The sequence below is a fragment of the Staurois parvus genome, unplaced genomic scaffold, assembly GCF_062004578.1.
Source record: "Staurois parvus isolate SC_StPar_1 unplaced genomic scaffold, SC_StPar_1.0 ptg000506l, whole genome shotgun sequence".
NCBI lineage: Eukaryota > Metazoa > Chordata > Amphibia > Anura > Ranidae > Staurois > Staurois parvus.
This window is the reverse complement of record NW_028318302.1, coordinates 625,213-647,500: the sequence shown is the minus strand read 5'-3', so window position 1 is coordinate 647,500 and position 22,288 is coordinate 625,213. Positions and strand designations below refer to the sequence as shown.

At 40.2% G+C, this 22,288-nt stretch overlaps 1 protein-coding gene across 1 annotated transcript in view; it reads right to left on the bottom strand.

The window, feature by feature from the left end:
* DNAH7 (dynein axonemal heavy chain 7) overlaps positions 1-22,288 on the bottom strand; it is a 519,305-nt gene that overhangs the window by 106,562 nt on the left and 390,455 nt on the right. Inside the window, exons 53-55 of the mRNA XM_089689972.1 lie at positions 13,350-13,685; positions 9,723-9,849; positions 9,199-9,393 (exon numbers count right to left, since the gene is read on the bottom strand). Coding sequence (XP_089546098.1) covers positions 9,199-9,393; positions 9,723-9,849; positions 13,350-13,685 — 658 coding nt within the window. The remainder of the gene's footprint in view (positions 1-9,198; positions 9,394-9,722; positions 9,850-13,349; positions 13,686-22,288) is intronic.

Here is a 22,288-nt window from a genome sequence, read left to right as displayed (position 1 = left end):
ATCTCTTCTCCTGCTCCTCCTGGCTCTCTGCTTCTCTACTTCACCTGGAACCCTGCTCCTCCCACCCAGCATTCTCCTTCCCTGCTCCAGACTTCTCCCCTGCTCTGCCCAGCTCTCACTCTGGCTGCACCTCATTAGTACACCACTGGGGAAGAACAGTTTAGCTCATGGTCGGCAATGCAGAGATGAGATCTACCCGTCATCTGGTTGCGATCGACGAGTAGATCTCGATTGACGGGTTGCCAACCCTGGTCCTAAATCATGGTCAATGGCCTTTTGAAGTACCCTACAATAGAAAAAAACATGATTTTTTTAATTTACATATTTCACATACAGTCAAATACACAGAATAAAAATTGCTCCAATATATCAGAGTCCTCCTTAATGATGAAACTGTGTAACAAGTATTTTACATCATTCTACTCAAATTCAAGGCTTCTAAACCCCCCATTAGTGTCAATCCTAATCTTATGCTGAAACTGTTAAAAGGGATCTAGAATATTCCTTGACATGTTTTGTGGGTATTGCAATTCCTACAGATTTATTCACAGAGGCCGTGAAACCCAGGATGTTTATTTGGGAACTTTTGAGTGAGCTGCTGGGAAAGTATAGAAATAGTTCACTTCCTGCCAACTCCAATGCCTCTCTATTAGTTTATGTAGATGGCCATAACATTAATGAGGCTCAATGTTCATAGCAGGGCCCAACACAGGATGAAAACTTGGATAGACTCAGAGAAAACAATGACCCCACAGATTTATATTAGAACCAATAATAGACTCTCCTCATGGAGTACCAAGTTGGCAGCAGTTGCTCAGCAAGCATAAAAGCATGAAACAGCCGTATGCATAGGATAATTGGTTCTATAATATTAGGTTATATACTGTATATGGATTAGTTCACACTTCATTATATCTTTTTGTTACACTCTAGTTTTTTCACTGTGCCTGTAGTCATTACCTGCAGCCACACTGTACGTCAGTACTGCTCTTCTCTCAAAAGCAGTGCTTCAACATAAAGTGTTTATCATGTTAATTTACTTTTTTCTCCTAGTGCTTATCTTCAAGAATAGCAATTGAGCCAAGCACATCATCCCCAATGTTTATCAGATGCTGATATAGCCAAACGGCTTCTTGAAATGATATGTATTTCTCTTCTGTCAGTGACAGTGCTACTGTTGTCTATTTTCTGCTCATCTGACAACATCATCTCAAAGTTAAAAAGTGGATCTGGTAGATGACTTGCAATCTTGTCAAGGCTCTGTAAGCATCTTTATATTAAGCTATGTTTGTGAGAAGTGATGATGCTGATATTTCTTTTTCAATTTCTTGCTGATAAGTTTAGACATCTTTGGACATGTAGTTCAGTCACAATAAAGCAAGCAGTAACTTTTCTACACAGAACTCCTATGGGTGTTGGTCTTAAACCATTATTGAGGCAATACAATGAGTCAGAGGTAGATTGCACCCATACCAATTTTTAAAGAGACACATTGAAACCTAATATCAAGAACATACAAGTAGGAATAAGACACACTGTATCCATATTAAACTTTAATAAATAATAACATAAACTATATTTTCATAAAGAAAAACTAGACTAGTTTTTTTATTTCCATCATTTGAAAAGTATTGTATATTGTACAAGACTGATGTCTACTGTAATTCTTAAACATCTTTCATTCAATTACTCATGTATTTTATTTACATTAAATACTATTTTCTGATGTATATGTGGTTTTCTGGTGTTTAACTGCTCGCCGACTCTTCTATAGCCAAAAGATGGTTTCAGCATGGTCGTCTTGTTCTGGGAAGGTGTCCATGGATGTCCTCCCAGAACCCTGCCCCCTACGCGTCTCTGCTGTGCACATCAGGTGTGCTCTGTGACCACTGTGTCCTTTGGACACCGCTGATCACAGATCGGGTAAAGGGCCAATCAAAGTGGCCCTTTACCATGTGATCAGCTGTGTCCAAACACAACTGATCATATGGTAAACAGATTTGTCAGTTATTGGCAGTCCTTTCCTCACATGCTGTGTCTGTGTGAGTAAAAGAATAACTGACAAGACTGTCAGTACATGGTTTACACTGATAATCAGGGCATTGATCATCAGTGCCCTGATAATCAGTGCAGCCCCATCAGTGCCAATCAGTGCCTATCAGTGAAGTATATCAGTTCTCATCAGTGCCCATCAGTGCTGAATAAATACCACCAAAAGAAAGCTCTGTCTCAAAAAAATGCTAAAAAATTCATATGGGTAGTGTTGCATGGCCGCACAACTGTCAGTCAAGTGCGACAGCACTGAAAGCTGAAAATTGGCCTGGGCAGGAAGGAAGTGAAAGTGCCCAGTATTGAAGTGGTTAAATCTCTCTCATACCTGTCATATCTAGGTGTTTATAGTTAATATGATTGGTGGACACAGATACAGTTACAGAATAAGCGCCCATTCACATATATATGCGAACTGGATACGGTTTGAATATGTGAAAAAACATTGCTTTCTATGGTGCCTGTTCACATATGTCCAGTGCACTGGCGGTACAGATTCAGTGCGGTTTTAAAAGGAGTCGTGTATGATTTCTGAGCAGTGTGATCGGGTTCAGGTTCAGGCTATTGACTTCTATGGGAGCTGTTTCTAAACTGCATATGTGTGAACAGGATAAGATCCTGAGCTAATCCTGTCCTTAACCTGATGTAAACCTGACGTGAAACTGTGAACAACTACGCTATCAATTAGCTGTGAAACCCTGAGCTTCAATCTGCACCACACATCTGTGAATCAGCTCTAACTCATCTATTCTAAAACTTGAAATATTTTCCAAATGCATATTGATTTTATGAAGTTTTGTGGAAAGACTTAAGGACCATAGATGGATCAGTTTTTTTGATGAGCCAGCCAGCTGATCAAAAAAAGCAAATGGATTCTCCCATTCACACATATGAGGTACATTGAGGAATCCTCCTGCTGTGCTATTGTATTCTGACAGCAGGAACTCCTCCACTGTCAGAATACACTGAGCAGTGCCACAGCCAATTGGCTGCATGCACTGATCAAAGGAAAATATACCAACATTCCTGTTCGAGAGAAGTAGGTCGTTAGATCGACATCTCTCCAGCAGGAATCGCCAGAGATCGATCAAAATTCAGCCGGTCCCTGCTGAATCGGCCAAATTTTGATATTGGCAGCATTAGCTCGTTTCCTAAACCTCCCTGGAGGTATTCCTGAGTGTAGCTTGGGGTAAAGTTTCAACACCACAAGCGGTAACCCCGAGCTACACTCGGGAATACCTTGCAGCGCTGCTCCGGGATCTCTCCTTCACTTACCTTGTCCTGTGCTCCCGCGATGTCCCTCCTGCAGTGTCCCCGGCAATGTCCTCCGGCCGATGCCGGCATCTCTCTTCCGGGTTCCGTTCCCTGCGACGTCAGGACATACGGGGATGGAATGGCGGGAAATTTAAAAATGTGAAAAAGTGACATTCACCAAATACACTAAAATCACATAGTAAAACATTACTGTATCAAACCATTTCACATACATTTTGTCCCTAGTGCTTTGTCCTGTGCCCTGCCTGCATTTTTACTGTTCTTTCTGCCTGGAAACTGAGAAATGTCCATGGCGTCTAAAAAGCATTCCTTTAGGTCAAAAGCAGTTTTAGACCAGCTAGAGAACAGCGATAGTAAATTAGAACTATTTGCAGAATTGAGTGATAATGATTCGTGGGGAAATTCGTCATCAGAAACTGAAAACGATTTTGCGACTTTGCTCAGTGATGTGCGAACTTAGCGCTATATTTCAGATTTCAGTGTTTTTGGTTTGATTATATTATTGAATTAAATGTATTATTATTATTATATTATTATTTTTTTATGATTATTTATTAAATTATAATTAATGATTTCGTGTTTCAAATTTTAACATACCCGGGATGTTTATTAGACTATTGTTCGGACAGATTTCAGTGAGTTATTCCTAAAAATTACAGGCCTAGAATAAAAAAAATATATTTCCATGCAAAAAAATTTACTGCTTTGAGCACAGAAATACTGGCATAATCAGACCGAAGTTTTGAAACTTATAAAACTTTTGTGACCTATGCCGAGTTTCTTACCCCCGAATTAAAGTGTGACTAGCAGAGATATGAAATGTAAGCTATTTTGTAGGTGAATTGGTGTGGCTAATTCTTTTCCCCAAAGGCTGCTAGATCAAATTTCTACATCTAAACTTACTCTATAAACCTTTAGGTATTCTAACTTTGTATGTTTAGATGTGGCACATCCCATTGCTCCAGTTGTTTTCTGTGTGATCCACACACAATTCAATCATACACTAATGGTATACAACAGTGGTCGGCAAGCCGCGGCTCGCGAGCCACATGCGGCTCTTTACACTCTTTAATGCGGCTCTTCTGTGTGCCGGGCGCCCGCTCCCCTCCCTCCTCTCGGGCGGCCGCCCCAAAAGTCAGGACTCTGCAGCTAGCCCAGCAATGGGCAAACTACGGCCCGGCGGACCTTTTAATTCGGCCCGCGGAGCGTGGCAAACATTGGCTGTCAGGATGTAGGCGGGGCAGCCAGGATGTAGGCGGGGCAGCGTGACGAACTCCTCTCCTCTCACAGTCCGCCCTGAAGACCGGAACGGCGCGGGAACACGGCGAGAGGAACGCGCGGAGCAAAGGTAAGTGAATTGACACAATATGGGGAATGAATTACTATAGGGGGGACGAATTACTATGGGGGATGAATTACTATGGGGGATGAATTACTATGGGGGATGAATTACTATGGGGGATGAATTACTATATGGGGGATGAATTACTATGGGGGATGAATTACTATATGGGGGATGAATTACTATAGGGGGGACGAATTACTATATGGGGGATGAATTACTATGGGGGATGAATTACTATATGGGGGATGTATTTTCAGTTTTAAAAATGTGGCTCTCAAAATAAATTTCAATCGTGGTTTTGGCGAGATTTGGCTCAGTTGAAAAAAAAGGTTGCCCACCACTGGTATACACTATATTGCCAAAAGTATTGAGACACCTCTCAAATCACTGGATTCAGCTGTTCCAATCACCTCCATGGTCACAGGTATATAAATTCAAGCACCTAGGCATGCAGACTGCTTCTACAAATATTTGTGAAAGAATGAGACTCTCAGGAGGTCAGTGAATTCAAGTGTGGTACCGTGATAGGTTGCCATCCGTGCAATAAGTCTATCTGTGAAATTTCCTTGCTACTAAATATTCCACTGTCAACTGTTAGTGGTATTATAACAAAGTGGAAGCAGCTGGGAACAACAGCAACTCAGACATAGGCCACGTGAGCGGATGCTGAAGTGCACACTGCGTAGAAGTCGCCGCTGTCGCAGAATCAATAGCTAAATACCTCCAAACTTCATGTGGCTTTCAGATTAGCACAACAGTGTGTGTGTGTGTAGAGAGCTTCCTGGAATGGGTTTCCATGGCCGAGCAGCAGCATCCAAGCCTTACATCACCAAGTGCAATGCAAAGTGTTGGATGCAGTGGTGTAAAGTACACCGTCATTGGACTCTAGAGCAGTGGAGACGTGTTCTCTGGAGTGACAAATCACGCTTCTGTGTCTAGCAATCCAATGGACGTGTCTGAGTTTGGCAGTTGCCAGGTGAACGGTACTTGCCTGACTGCATTGTGCCAAGTGTAAAGCTTGGCCGAGGGGAGATTAAGGTATGGGGTTGTTTTTCAAGGGTTGGGCTTGGCCCCTTAGTTCCAGTGAAGGGAACTCTTCAGGCATCAGCATACCAAGATGTTTTGGACAATTTCATACTCCCAACTTTGTGGGAACAGTTTGGGGATGTCCCCTTCCTGTTCCAACATTACTATGCAGTAGTGCACAAAGTAAGGTCCATACAGACATGGATGAGCGAGTTTGGAGTGCAGGAACTTGACTGGCCTGCACAGAGTCCTGATCTCAACGTGATTGAACACCTTTGGGATGAATTAGAGCGGAGACTGTGAGCCAGGCCTTCTCGTCCAACACCAGTGCCTGACATTACAAATGCGCTTCTGGAAGAATGGTCAAACATTACCATAGACACATTCCTAAGCCTTGTAGACAGCCTTCCCAGAAGAGTTGAAGCTGTTATAACTGCAAAGGGTGGACAACTCAATATTGAATCCTACAGACTAAGACTGGGATGCCATTAAAGTTCATGTGCATGTAGGCAGTTGTCCCAATACTTTGGGCAATATAGTGTATGTCAGATTAAGCAGCTGGTAAACTGCCAAATAAGATATGTCATTTCATGGGGGATTTGTAAAAAAAAAACAATATGTTGGCAGGTCGACAAGATGATTGTGCGACCAGGACTAGAACACTAGGACCCACATATGTATCAATGTAGCAAGACATTTTGTGGAACAACATGGATCCAAATTATAGAAAGAGTTGAGTGTCCAGTTGAAGGAAGTCATTGTTTCTCTCTTTTAAGTAGATGAGTGGTATTCTAGATAATTAAAACTAATATTCATATTCCTAAGGGAATTAATTTTCAATGGGGTATGACTCGCTACTTTGAATTGTGCATCTCTCTTTTCCCTTTTTACCTTAACATTCTCCCCTTACCTACCTTTCCCTTTCTCTTCCCCTCCACCCTCCTATTTTTTTCTATTCTTTCCCCTTATAGTCCACAGGTCTATGTTTAGAAACAATTTATTTATATTCATTTTTCTCTTCTCATTTTGGGAGGACGCCACATGGTGTCCACCCGGAATGACAAAAGTCCCATCTGACCGTCAAATTGCTATAGGTCTTTTGTAGTTCCGGGTGGACGTCATATGACATGCTCCCAAAATGAGCCTCACGTGGGGCTGTGTTGCGGGTGTGATCCACCAGACACAGCAGATGACTGATCAATGTACCGACCTGCTGCCAGTACCATGTGATTGCTGTGACCAATCACAGCAGATCACATGACAATTGTAAACAATGAATGGCTTTGATTCATGCTATTCATTGTGTTGTTAGCTGTGACTGGTCACAGTGGTCACATGGTACAGACAGGGCCAATCACAGCCCATCTGTACCATGTGATTAGCTGTGGCTAATCACAACAAGACAAACTGAATGAGTCAATTTCATTCAGTAAAATGCTTGCTTATAGCAGTGGAATAATGTGTAAAAAAAAGAAATTTTCATCACTTCCCCAGAGTAGTACAATGTTACTATGGTAACATTATATTCTCCTAGGCACAATGAGTTAAAAAAAATTGTAAAAAGAAAAAAGAAAAAAAAAGATGTCATCCACTAGTGACAGTTTGTAAAAAAAAAATCCAGTGAATTGTCTTATTTTTGTTTTAAATTAAAAAAAAAAAAAGATGACAAAAAATTACAACTTTAAAAAAACTCACCATGCCTCTTACTGAATACCTTAGACTGTCTACTTTCCAAAAAAAAGGGCAATTTGGGGGATATTTGTATTATCCTGACATTTTTGGGCCTCAAGAAATTAGATCAGTATCAGTACGTCAGTATATCAAGACTGATCTGATTTTCAGATATATACCATAGTTTGTGGACTCTAACTTTCCTACTGACGAAATAATAAACACCAATTTAGGTTATTTTCAGCAAAGTGTAGCAGAATACAGTTTGGCCTAAATTTATGAAGAACAATTAATTATTTGCAAAATTGTATAACAGAACCGAATAAATACGCGCTGCTTTTCAAAATGTTCAGTCTTTTTTTGTTTATTTAGCAAAAATTAAAAACCTAGTGGTAATTAAATACCACCAAAAGAAAGCTCTATATGTGTGAAAAAAATTATAAAAATTTTGTTTGGGTACAGCTTTGCATGACCGTGCAATTGTCATTCAAAGAGTGACAGTGCTGAAAGCTGAAAATTGGCCTGGGCAGGAAAGGGGTAAAAGTGCCTGTTATTGAAGTGATTAAATAGAACAGTAATCGATTGGTCTGATTTTTTTTCTTCTTTTCAAAATCAGGGGGGAGGGGGGTATTGAGAAGATTTCCCCTGGCCCACCCCTAACTCTATGATGAAGATTGTAAGGATGAAACACATTAGAGGGGTGGTCTTAAGGTGGGGATTTGCAAAATGTATTGTCTGGCTGAATAAAGTTTGTTGAGGAAAGTGATGTCACCGGAATGCGGCTAATGTCTTTACATTAGCCTTTAGGTATTACAACTTTGTATGTTATTAGTTGCAAGAAAATCATTCAGTCCTTTGTGTAATGATATTATTGTTTTTGCCTTTACTCACGTGGTAAATCTGTGGTCATCTCTTTTGAAAAGATTTACTTCCTAAACTGATGGAAAAACTACTTTATTTGTGCAGCCAATGTCCCCTTATGGTTAACCAGTCCTTAGGATTCAAAACTGGACTTGGAAATACAGTGCATCCAGAAAGTATTCACAGCGCTTAACTTTTGCCACATTTTGTTATGTTACAGCCTTATTCCACAATGAATTAAATTCATTTTTGTCAACATTATACAAATAATACCCCATAATGACAACATGAAAGAAGTTTGTTTTGAAATCTTTGCAATTTATTAAAAATAAAAGTTAAGCGTTGTGAATACTTTCTGGATGCACTGTATTTAGACATTTAGAACTAAGCTGACTCTAAGACTTTTTTCCTGAAAGCTGAATAAAGCTTGTTTTCTTTCATTTTAAGAAAGATTTTCCATCCCTTTTTTAAATTTAGCTACAAAACTCTGATCATCACCATATGAACTATCTGAATGTTTTTCTGATGAGAAAGTTAAAAAACAACTTTATCTTCAGTTGGGACCTTTTTAGAAAATGGGACTTCTAACAGTACAACAGTATACTTGAATTTTTTTTTTTAGGGTAGCCATATATCAACTGGTCTTTACAAGACTGATTTGAACATGGCTTGTATTGATTGAACTAGTATTGGGGCAATAATGAGAACTTCTGACCCTAATAAGTGCCTTTCATTTCACACACAGAAATCCAAACTTGCTAAAATCTCTGTTAAAAAAAATCACTAAAAAACAATATCCCTATTGGTGACGGACAGGTTATCACCTTCTAAAGAATGAATTATGTAAATATTTAACTAAAGCACCTCAGGAAGAGAACTCACCTTTGCAATGATATTTTTCAAATTATTGCTTCTCAGCAATGCTGTAGTGTGTACTACAAATGTATTCTAATCAAAATGTGTTCACTTACCAAACTATCATACACAGCTTTCCAACCATCTTTAAGCCTCATAAAATCCTTGCGAATGCCTTTAAATCTTAGTAGAGAATCCAATCGGCATATTTCATCCCAGGACTTTGGGGGCAGCCAGGTGCATGGATTGGAGTGTGGATTGTCCAGCCCTATGCCCCCAGTTAGTAAAAACATCCATTCTTCTTCATCAACCTAGAATGATGACATTGCTTTAAGAAGAGGGTATATACAGTATGTATATGTATATATATATATCATGGGCTAGACCACTTAACCTAAGACTATACACTTCTCTACTGTGAAGTACACACAATTCATTATAGTGATTGCTTGGACACAGGGAGAAGTGGACAAGTTCCAACATGGATGTTTTGGACTTTATCTCTGTCAGCAGCATTTATGGTAAGTGACAGAGTTATTGTTTGGCGCGCAATCAACATTTTGCTCTGAATATATAAAGATTTATAAAAGCCAAATGTTTTTTTACTATAGGTTCACTAAGATTTACTAACAAATCTTACCAGTTTTTCATGCTTTAGAAGATTTACTGTTAAACAGAGGGAAAAAAGAAGCTTGTCCTTTTCAAAAAGTGAACGGCACACATTTGCATATAGTGAGTACGTGAAGTGATCCTTGAGAATCTGAAGCCTTAAATACAAACAAAATAATGACAAATGTACATTGGTATTAAAAGCATACGGCAGCTCCGAAAGGACTAATGAAGTGACTAATTAAGTTAACATTTTATCAGTAAATGTGTTGTTCTTCACTAATAAAACAGCAACAATACAATTTTCAGTATCCTTTAAAAGCAAAACACATAAAAAAACAAGATAAACATGTAATACAAAAGGTTAAGTATTTTGTACTTGGAATGCAGAGTATAAATGGGAGTAGGAGGACAAAGTTCTTCACAGGCGCAGTAGTCAGCATGCGGGGCAAATAACAGGTATTTTATACCTGGAGGGGGAGAGTAATAATTGGGGGTGATATTCAGTATAGGGGGAATAACAATTATAGGGTTAGCATCTGGGGATAGGGTATAATTGCAGCAGCACCTGGGGGTTGATGATGTGGAAGGTGGTAATAATTGGGGTGAGTATTCTTTACCCATGAGGGGAAGGGAAAAGATAATAAGGTCTGTTCCGAAGGGGAATGGGGGTCATTGACTCAATGGATGTATATAATCCAGCGAATGAGTGTGGGGGGTGACTGTTCTTAGCATTCTGTACCCAGGGGGTAAAGTTTCTGAGGGATCTGTAATGAGCAGAGAGAGGGGGTGTCTGTACTGAGGGGTCTGTACATGGGGAAGGGGTATTTGTACTTGGGGGAAGGGTGTCTGTACTGAGGGTTCTGTACTGGAAGTGATTTAGGAATGTTAGGGGGTCAGTCTGTACTGAGGGGTCTTTGCTGGGGGGGTGTGTGTTTGTACTGGATGGGTGCAACTGTGCTGGGGGTCAGTCTGTGCTGAGGGGTCTGTGCTGGGTGGGGGTGGTCTGTGTTTGGGGGATTAGTCTGTCCTGGGGGGTGTCAGCCAGTTCTGATGGGCCTGTACTGGGGGGAGGTCTGTGCTGGGGGGGAATCTGTGCTGGTGGGAGCCAGTTTGTGCTGAAGGGTCTGTGCTGGGGGGAGGTCTGTGTGTGCTGGGGGTGGCTCTATGCTGAGGGGTTATGCTAGGGGGCAGGTCAGTCTGTGCTAGGGATTCAGTCAGGGGGTTTGTGCTGAGGGGTATTTCTAATCTGAGGGTTATGTACTAGAGGAGTCTGTCTGTGCTGGAGGGACTGATCTGTGCTGAGCGGTCTGTGCTGGGGAGCGGGGGTCAGTCTGCACTGAGGGGTCTGTGACTGGGGGAAGAGTCTGTACTGAGCGGTCTGCACTGGTGGGGTCAGACTGTGTTGGACAGGGAGTCTGTATTGAGGGGTCTATGCTGGGGGGGGGGGCAGTCAGTGCTGGGAGGGGAGTATGTACTTGGGGGTTTGGGTTGGGGGATCTGTACTGAGGGAGTAGTCTGGGAGAGGTGATGTGGGTATGTTAGGGGAGAACTATAGTGGTGGGAAAATGCTTTTGGGGGGATGATTTGTACTGGGAAGAAGAGGTAATGTTGATTGTACTAGGTAAAATGTCTTGTGCGTTATGCACTCTGGCCCCTAGCACTGTAGACATTTAGGAACATGTATCAAAACTGGAGCAAAACAGAAAATAAAGCAGCAATATATGGCAACCAAAAAGCTTCTTTCTGTTTCAAATTTTAAAAGTCTAACTGAACAAGCTGAAGATGGAAGCTAATTGGATGCCATGTACCGCTGCTCTATATTCTGTCTGCTCCAGTTTTGATAAACTCCCCACACTGTGGTTTACATGTCATATTATTGACTACTGAACTCTAAGTACATTATTCCTGAAGTTCTTCTGTAAGGTAGGCTGTGTGTAGAAAATGTAATGGAAGAGTTTTGTTTTAATAAAATGAATGTGCTGAGGTTTGTGCATGTTTTTTAGGCTTAAATCACACTAGAGGTTGAGGAGGCGGTTGCCTTGAGCTGCATTTTTACCCCCCCCCCCCCATGTAGTTGAAGCACATGAGTGTGGGGTTCAAGGGGTTAAAGCAGGTGGTGAGGCGGAGATACAAGGCCTCCTCTTCGCCTGTCAAATTCTGTCTCAAGAGCAACTGAAACGCAGATTGCTTCTCAGTGACCAACGCTAGTGTGAATGAGCCCTTACACATTTCTTGTGGCACATATATTAAAGCATATTTTGTGGGTAAAAAATATATGTACAGGCATAGATTTTTGAGGGAATATAAAGGCATCATATCAGGGGCGGACTGACAACTCATGGGGCCCCGGGCAATAGGGGATCATGGGGCCCCTGTGTCCTTGCCCAAACTCAAAAAAGCCTATGAAAAAGGTACCAGGGGCATCTCATGGGGCCCCCTACTTACCCCGGGCCCTCGGGCACTGCCCGAGTTTCCAAATGGTCAGTCCGCCCCTGCACCATATATATTTGGGAAACAACAACTGTTAAAATCTTGATTTATGTATTCTTTTCTTATTTTAATAAGTAAAACAACACCATATGTATCGTGACAACATGGTATACGTATCAATTTAATTAGTCAAGCAAACAGCTTCATCTATAACAAGGGGGAAGTCTCCTCTCAAGTACATAACTCTGACGCATTTCAATTCATCACTAGAAAACCAAACTCCTGCAGCAGCATTGGGACATAAAAAACACTGTAGTGATCCTTCCGGAAGGCAGAGAATTCTCAGAATAACCATGTGAGGTGGACTGCAGTATTTTCAAATCATACAAAACATGATAAAGACGAACAAAAATCGATCCCTGGCGTTGCAACAAATGCACATGGGGTATACTCCCATAGGTGAAGAGATCTAAAGCATTACTGGCCCTCCATACGGTGTCTAAAATATCACCCACCTTACAGGAAATTCCACAATATGGGCATGGAGAGACAATATAGACTATAAATGTAACTTTCTCACTGGTACAGCAGTCCACTAACACCGAAGAATTCTTGGATTTGCTATGAGAAATTTTAATCAAATACAAATAACTGTCATTATTGTGTGAGCTTTAGAGAGAGTGAGAAAGTATTAGATCCTCTGTCAGGTTTTTGCCATTTTGTGTTTTTTCATTAACTAAATTATCCCTCACTGTCCCAGAAACCAGGTAGTGACAGAAAGTCTATCCAGAGTGAAGAAAAGTCACATCTTGGCAGGTGTCCCCATTGGAAGAATTTCCTTATTTCTGTGCTAGTGACAATCATAAAAGTTTGAATTTACTCCCCCTTTCTTATCCATTGACAATAGTCACTGGGACAAAAACTAAGAATAAGGGCTTATGCCGACTGGCATTCTTTTCAAATGCTGCATTTGTAAATTAAACTAATGTGTTTGAAAGGTAAATGCAGTGTTAGAGAAGAAAAGGCTGTGTATGACTTCCCTTTGTTTGACATTTGACCACCCACACACATCCACCATCAGCAACATAAGGACATAAAGAGCTCTGGGACTACTAACTATGTTTCGTGCCTTAACCCTCATGATCCATTAATACAGACCCACTGTTGTACAATATATAAAGTAAGGAATTCATATACAAAAAAATATGTATGCCAAATAGCCTACCTTGTCTGCAAATGTTCTGACCTCTCTGAGTTATCTATAGACATTACAAAAAGATTAATAAACCAAGTAAGGGAATACTGGTACATGGGCTCAATGTTGGCTAGGTCAGCAATGGAAAAAAAGAGAATAGAGGAATGGATGGAAATTGGGCGATAGCCCATTCTTGTTGCATCAATCTTCTTTTCTGTTGCCTCTGCCACAGTTTGCTTCTCAGAAATTTCATTTGCCAAGGCCTTGGAGGAAGACAATATTTTAATGGCAGTTTCATCTTCTAATATGTTTCCTTCTGAAGATGAAAGCACTTCTAGAATCTTATCTTCAATTTCTTTTAACTGCCTGGAAGTATATGGAAAAGACTGCATAACAAACAGGATTTTAGTGTTGAAAATAGCAGGCTTTAAATGTCTACCTGTGTGTCATCAATTAAATGAATAATTAAATGACTGATCAAATGATTTCAAAATCATATTTTAATTTAGAACCCATAACATATGGTTCCAGCATCAAACACTTTATATTAATTCATGCACATAACAATTTATGGCATTAATACATGTGTTCAGTAATTTGTTAATGATAATTTACTCGTTAAAACATTTTTTATTCATATACTTAAATATCACAAGGATGTGAAATTGCTATTCATTCACATGAAATGGTTATTAGCTATTGCAAAGTTTTATTTCACAGTAATCTGTTGGTTTTTTTTTTTGGTTTTTCATTACACCTCAAAGGTTCCTTAATCTGCTCTCTTCATATCCACTTTACAGAACGGAACAATATTAGTCACAAGTAATACATATTGTGAAAGGTGAGAATCTGTGTGATAGTTTTTGTGAATTTAATTTACTTCTACACTGCAAAAAACAATACCATAACAAAACTATCAAGTGTGGTAAATTAACCTGACCATGCATATTTTGTAATTTATAAAGATCAGTTGTGACTAAAACAATTTGCAAATAATAAATGGTGGTAACATTATCACATGCATTATAATTCACTGAGTTTACCACAAAATCTGATAAACCAAAAAATTACAACATTTAAAGTATTTTTTACCCCAACATTTCATACTCCTGATATGTGCCTGTTGTACCATGTACTTTTGTTGTAAAGTAACCTCTTCTCTTTGTATTGCTTCCTTTGTGTGAAATACCTGGTGATCCTGTCAGTCCCCCTTCTTTCCTATTGCAAACTGACCACACTAGGCATCGGAGCACATAAATTTCAGCATGGTCAGTTTTCTGGCTGTGCTGGGAGCACAGCCTGCCTGTCCTCTAATGGCCAAGACTTGTGCTGTCATGCCCTCAAGCACAGCTCTTCACTGGGAGGATCAGTGTATTGCTCTTTCTCTGCGTCTTGCTGGCACACCTCCCTTCTGTCTCCACCCCCAGCTCTCTAAGCCACTTACGCAGTGGAGAACAGAGGTCATGTCATCTCTTATTAAAAAAAAGAAAACTTGTATTTATATATATTTTTTTAAACACACAGGTGTTTGCCTGGCATTTCTACTTTAAACTGAACTGTTGGTTTTAATGGGTAAGGGTTCACATATTCTTTTAATATGGTTTTAAAATATTCTTACATCTTGTCCTTCAATATATGATATACAGCATATTATTTCTTCCTTGAACCTTAAGATTGATCTGAACTTAAAAAAGAAGATTTGTTCTGTTATAGTGACCATTTAGAAACCCAAAGTGCACTTCCTGGTATTTGAGGGTGCCTGGGCACTTCTGGGTCTACAGCCTCATAGATATGTATCTGCAGTGTGATAGCTAAGGCCCCACTGCCTCTGATGGCTAGTGCTGGGGGATTTAAAATAAGATTTGGTAATGTCACTATCTTGCTGCTCACTGTTCTTCCTGGAGGCTCTAACATGAGGAAGCAAAAACCGCCTCTACAAGATTGCTGCTTCATAAAAAGACACAGTGCAGGATAAGCAGGGCTGCTGTTAGAATCCACAGAGCCTCATACAGCCAACCTGACAGGTCCCCCCCCCAAAAAAAAAAAGAATGTTACTAGGCTTCAGCTATGAATGAACACAGTGAGTGATCGGTAATGATCATTCATTGTGTTCATTCAGTCAACAAAGATGTGGCATATTTACCGGACCCTTCCCTCACTCTCTATCCTGAAGGATCCTATTGTGTGCTTGCAGCTGCTAGTGGGAAGGAAAAGAGGGAAGCCTGCAGCACTACAGGGTTGGGGGCACACAGGGGGTCCTGGACAGCAGGGGGAACGTATAGTGCACAAAAAGGGTTATGGGTGCAGCGGGGGGGGATTACTGGAACTGATCCCCTATATGGCTCTCTCTGCACCAGCGGAAGGGAGAAAGGAGGAAGTCAGCTTTCAGCTGCTGCAGAGACAGCCATACAGGGGATTGGTTACAGTAATTGCCCCCCCCCCCCCCCGAAGTGATGCTCACCCTTCCTGCCCACATCCAATTCACCCAGCTGCCTGAGCCCCCCCTGCTGTCCTTGGCCCCATACAGGAGGACCGGTGGTACCCACTTATCCACGGCCCTGAAGACAAGGCATGATAAGTCAGTAATCAAGAAAATATCAGCTGCAGAGAACCTACAGGCAATACTGGCGACCAGTCCTTTGCCTTCTTCCTGCCTTTTTGGGCATGGCTTTCACAATCCAGGTTCTTTTTAAATCAGCAGCATTCTGACTCTTGGAAGACTGTCCTGACCTAGGTTTATGAGTTTAAAGGAAGCCTGTCATGACAGGAAACTTGGAGATGTTATTTGAACCTTTACTTCTAAAACTGCTATCTCTTTTGTTGTCATACAGGAGATCTCAGGCTTCATTCAGATCAAGCATGCAGATAACAGCTTCTTATTTTTTCCTGACCTTCCTTATCACTACATTTGTTCTGGGCCCCTTACTTGGTGTGTTGCTATAGCTATTTTAGTGTTTTTTTTATGGCAGAAATATGGTAGAACATTTTAAACAAAGTGTTTAAGATACTAGGCCTTCCCTATTGATATGCAAATTAATTTGTTGGACTGGTTCATGAACTCAGGACAGGAAATGATATACAGAAAGTGGGGGGAGGGGAAAAGATTTGAACAAGCCATGTGTTGGAAGACAAAGGAACAGTTGTGCTTAAAGACAAAGGAGGAAGCAGTTGTTTGCAGGCCTCCAAAAACAAGGCACAGTCTGGAGAGAAGAAGACTCCGTCAGCAGAAAAAAAACAAGGTAAGGAGGAGGAGTAATGCACAGAATACAATGCCATTGTAGTACAATGAATGGTATACAAGCAATCAACAGATAGAAAATGGGGGAACAGAGGAACAGTCCAGAATGACCAATCCTACCTATTAAACAGGACATAACCCATATCACAAGTGTACATTTCCAAAATGAATTATATACTGTACTGCTACATCAGAAAAGTAAGGCAAGATACAATAAAAAAAAGGGGTGGAGCTGGAAAGAGGAAGCAGAGGGGAGGTATAGGAAGGGAGGAGGGAGAAGGGAGCAGTGGGGGACAGGGTCACCCATGAAACAAAGTTACGGTAAAAGACAACCATCTCCCAGAACCCTTCTACACTGAACCATGAGCATCTATCCAGGCGAACCAGATTTTGTCAAATTTCTTAGGACAATTTCTGCTCTCATAGATCAGCCTGTGCAGAGGCAAGACTGCATTTATTGCTGCTCTCCAATTAGCCACAGTGGGAGGAATGAGACGTTTCCAGCATATAAGGATTTCTCTCCTGGCATAAAAAAGAGTATAGAATAGAAACACCTACAATTATCTAGTAGTGACTACATCCTGCATGACAACGAGCAAAAGAAACATCAGTTTTAGCCTTAGGGCTAGACCACAAACATCGTTCCAATCTGATGGGGGGGGGGGGCAAAGTCATACCATATGTATAGAAGAAAAAAAGGGAAAAAAACAACTGCGCTGCCAAATGGACCAACTCAAAAATGAAGTGGCTGCTAACACCTAGCTATAATCAAATAGTGAAAGACAATGAGTGAAAAAATGGTGCTGCGCTACTTGCCCTAAGAATAAGTGAACCTCAAACAATGACACATAAAACTACTGATAAATGAATAAATGAACAATCATATAAAACAGAAAATGAGTGAACAATCCACATAAACCATGTAACTAGCGTGCACCTTAATATCCACAGGAGTGAATCCACAATGTGTAACAAGTGGCAATAAGGAGAAAAAAAACGTGGTCAAAAAGTGAATGCAAAAACATCAAATGTCAGTGGATAAGTAACCTAACAATAACATAAGAGAACCAAAAACGCTGCCAATGGCGATAAAAAGTAGCATAAGGAAACAACAAAAAAATGAAAGGTGACCAAATAGTGACCAGAAAACATCAAGTGTGAAGTGGATAAATAAGAATATTATAAAGGAAAATATATGAAAAATGTTGTCAAATGGTGATATAAAAGTGACATAAAAAAGTGACACCAAACATAAACGTGCCAATTAGTGAATGCAATGAAGCATATATTAAATAAAATGGTGCAGCGCTTACCTAAAAATAAACTATTAAGCAAAATTATAACAAAGTTATTCATTCGTGACTATTACCCTGTGAATGGTACAAAGTGAACTGATCCACTCAGGGATCTATGGTGAAACCATAGAGTGATTAAGCATAATGACGTAAACATGAATAAATTGGAACCAAAAAAGTCCAGATGGGACTGAAATAAGATGTACAACGTGAACTGATCCACTCAGGGATCTATAGTGAAAAACAAAAAAGTGATTGAACAAAGTGCCTTAAAAAGGAAAAAAATATTTTTGAAACCAAATTGTCCAAATGGGACTGAATTAATGTGAAATGACGAATAAATGATATATCATAAATCCCTCAATTTGGGACCAATATCTCACCAAAAAATGATCACAGTGGCTAATAATTGCCAAAATTGAAAAAAACAACAAAGTGACAAATAAGTGAATCCCTATTAGGAGATAAATCTCCTCTATAGTGGTATAGTGGTGTTATAACATCAAAAACCTCCAGTGTAAATATGAAAAATAATTATTATAAGAAACATCACCCACCATCCTTCAGTTTGGAATAATGATATGCAATAAATCCAAAAAATAAAAATTATAAATGTAAATAAATGTAAATAAAAAACCGTATCAGAAAAAATATATAAAAATGAATATTTATTCATGTTTAAGTAATTGTTTAATCATTTTTTTGTTTCACCATAGATCCCTGAGTGGATCAGTTCACTTTGTATTATTCACAGAGTAATAGTCACGTATGAATTTTGTTATAATTTTGCTTAATAGTTTATTTTTAGGTAAGCGCTGCACCAGTTTATTTAATATTGCAGATTATCCATTTGGTATAGGATTGGGTGCTAGCATCTCCTCACGTTTGGTAGCATTGTTCATTTAAGAGTGCAGGAGGATCATATTATAATAAAGCATATATGGAAAGACAATACGATCAATGGCGAAAAAAATGGATGACAAATAAGTCCTAAAAAACAACAAACAGTCCCAAAAACCTTTTATAATATAAACATGTCAGTTGAGGAGTTACATCTCATGCACAGGGGATTCACTGTGGGGGGTTATATTAGCCAGTCACTGAGGGGTATAGTAGACCCTGTGAAGAATTTTCAACTGTATAAATCTGTCTTTCGAAAGAAATCATATTAGTAACATACATAGCCACACTGTCCTCTCAGTCTTCCTCGGTGAGAACCAAGATGTCTCCCTTACACCTTTCAAAAACCTCTCAGATAACTGAAGGTAAAAGGAGGACAATGGCTTCCACATCTCCCTTGACATTTGCAGGTGTTCTATGGGGTCAGACAGCAAAGTGGTAGGCTCCGGAAAATGCGCCTTAACTTCATGTTGTAGCTGTAAGAACCAGGAGCACATAGTATTTGGTACTGAATATTTAACCTTTGAACCCTTACTTAACAGTCTCACATCTGTAATGATATGGTTTAGGGTTGTAATCCCATGAATGGTCCATAACTGTGGGTCAGGTATCTGAAAGAGCTGGGGAAGAATGGATTCCCCCAGAGGGGAAGATGGGTTGAGATTGGAATCCACTCGGTAAAACTTCCCTAGCTTGAGCCAACACTATAATCATCATTCGCATGGGAACGGTGACAGAGGAGTGGGCCCATGGTCCCAGATATACCAAATTACATAGAGCTGCATAGGAGCCAAGCAGCGCAGCCTCCACATCACCAATGGGTTGTGGTCAGCTTGGGAGAACCACCAGTGAATAGTCACTAGCAGTGCAGCTCATAGTAAAGTTGAAAATTGGGAAGTGCCAGGCCCCCCTGTGATAAGGGCCACTGAAGGGTCGTTTTAGACAGCCTATGGACCTTCCCTATCCACACAAACAAGACGATAATACTATGGTATTGGTACTGGATTGTTTATGAAACAAGAAACGTAATTTAGGTAGGAAGACCATCATAGGTCTTTAGGTAGGAAAAGAGATTCAATCTCCAAATACAGAAAGGTTTCTTCACAGTAAGAGCTGTGAAAATGTGGAATAGACTCCCTCAAGAGTTGGTTCTGGCCAGCTCAGTGGATTGCTTTAAAAAAGGTCTGGATTCTTTCTTAGATACACAGAATATAACTGGATACTAACATTTATAGGTAAAGTTGATCCAGGGAATATCCGATTGCCTCATGGGGGAAAGGAAGTATTTATTTTCCCTGCAGGAGCAAATTGGACCATGCTTTGATGGGTTTTTTGCCTTCCTCTGGATCAGCTGTGGGTATAAGATTATAACTTTTTTTTTCATTTGGTTGAACTGGATGTACTTTTGTCTTTTTTCAGCCAGCTTAACTATGTAATTATGTAACTGTAACTATGTAACTTTATCAAGCTTACACTGCCCACCAGAGTTAACGGAAAGGACTTCCAAAAGTTGCATTTCCAGGGGAACTGGGTATTCAAAGGGCAAATATTATTGTCCAAGTAATTCACCAAGAGTTAAGGCAGAGCTCAGCCCAAAAGGAAAAGTTCTGCTTTGAGGCCTCGTCCACTGCTCCCCTTTAAGGATTGGAAACTTTAGGGAGATACTGGTGTTGGGGACACAGAACTGCCGATGAACCCAGCTGCAGTGAGCACACCGATGGATCATAGGACAGGTAAGTGGCTGCCTTTTAAAACTCTGCAGCTACAGTTTTTGTAGCTGCTGACTTATTTTTTTTCACTGGAGGCTGGAGCTCCACTTTAAGTAGCTGTTTAGTATACTTATTGAATACATTGTCTATGCTAATTTACTGGGAAGGATAGATCATTTGGGCAAGTGGGGGGGGGGAGGGAAAAGGGCTTGAACAAGTCATGTGTTGGAAGACAAAGTAACAACTGTGCTGGAAGACAAAGGAGGAAACGGTATGCATGACTCCAAGAAGCAAGGCGCATCCTAGAGAGAAGACTCCATCACCAGGAAAAACCGCGTTAAAGTGTTACTAAACCCACAACAGTAAAAGTAATCTGTATATGCAGTAAAGCATGCTTGTTATACCCACTGTGGAATCTAAGGGGTTAATCTTCTTCATTGTGTAAAAAGGCTGTTTGATACTGTCTTCTCTGATCCTCTCTTTCTTCTACTGTCCCCAATCCATCTGCTGATAGTACAGAGCTCTAGTAGTCACTCTGCACATGCTCAGTTTAGTGTGTATGGCTATAGAGTTTTTTGGGGGAGGGTGCATGTGATCAGCACATAGCCAAACAGCACTGTCCAGACAGAGGGCCAGGGGTCATGCAGCCTCATAGGACAATCAAAGCAGAATGAAAATGTCTCCTACAAGTTTTAACCAGTGCTCACCTGGACACTGACAGAAGTCACAAGACTGCTATATACTGCTGATGAGAAAAGATATTTAGAAGTTTATATTTAGTAAAAGATTTGCATTTCCATGTTCTGTGTACTGCAGGAGACCAGATATAGTGAATGCAAGGTCATGGGTTTAGTAGCACTTTAAGTAGCTGTTTAGTAAACTTATTCCATACATTGTCCATGCTAATTTGCTGGAAAGGGTAGATAATTTGGGCATGTGCATATTGTGTGATACTTTGTATGCAGTGATTTGTTTTTCCTACAGTTGAATGTGCAGCTTTTCTGTTTAGTAAGGGCACATTAAAACACTGCAGAGATGTCTAAGCTTCATTGCTTTATTGCAAAATGACTAATAGATGCAAAGCAAAACACTTGTAAACCACTGAAGCCAGTGGGCCAGTACTATAGCCAGGAATCTAGCAACTGAGATTTCTAGCCCATGCCAGGGTTTCATTTGCATGACATGAGCACACTGTCCCGGTGTTTACATTTATTTACTGACTGCGCACTGACTTTATTCCAGAATCTGGATTGCCTTCTGGTAAATAAAAAAAAAAACTCCTCCTGAAAGTGCTAGTACACCTTTAATCTCATTGCATTTTCTAGCGGTTATATTTACTGTTCTTTTTTTCATTTACATGTAATTGCCTTTGCCCTCTTTTCACCAGACTGAAAGTGATGTCACAGGAAGCTCCATTTTTACAGACAACTTGGCTGCGGACAACACTCAAGCTTAACTGTACTTCCAATCATACTTCTGTAATTCCAGCTCTATAGAGGTAAGCAGGCAAATATTCAACTGCTACTAATTCACTAAAGATAACCGTAGCCCATATCCCAATAATCACAACAAATGTGGTGGGAGTAATAAGAAGAACTCTACTGATATTATTGCTGCCAAACATCTAAGCTGATAAGACTTACTTCAAACTACCAAAGAACAGGAGCTCATTGCTCACCTCATGTTGTGGAAAGGGCCAGTATGGGACATACTACTTAAACAGTCTCAACATTGTGTTAGAGTCCAAAATACTGCCACAACATTCATCTCTTCACGATCCTGGAACAACCAAGAAGTAACTGGCTATTTACAGCTTCACTGATCAAC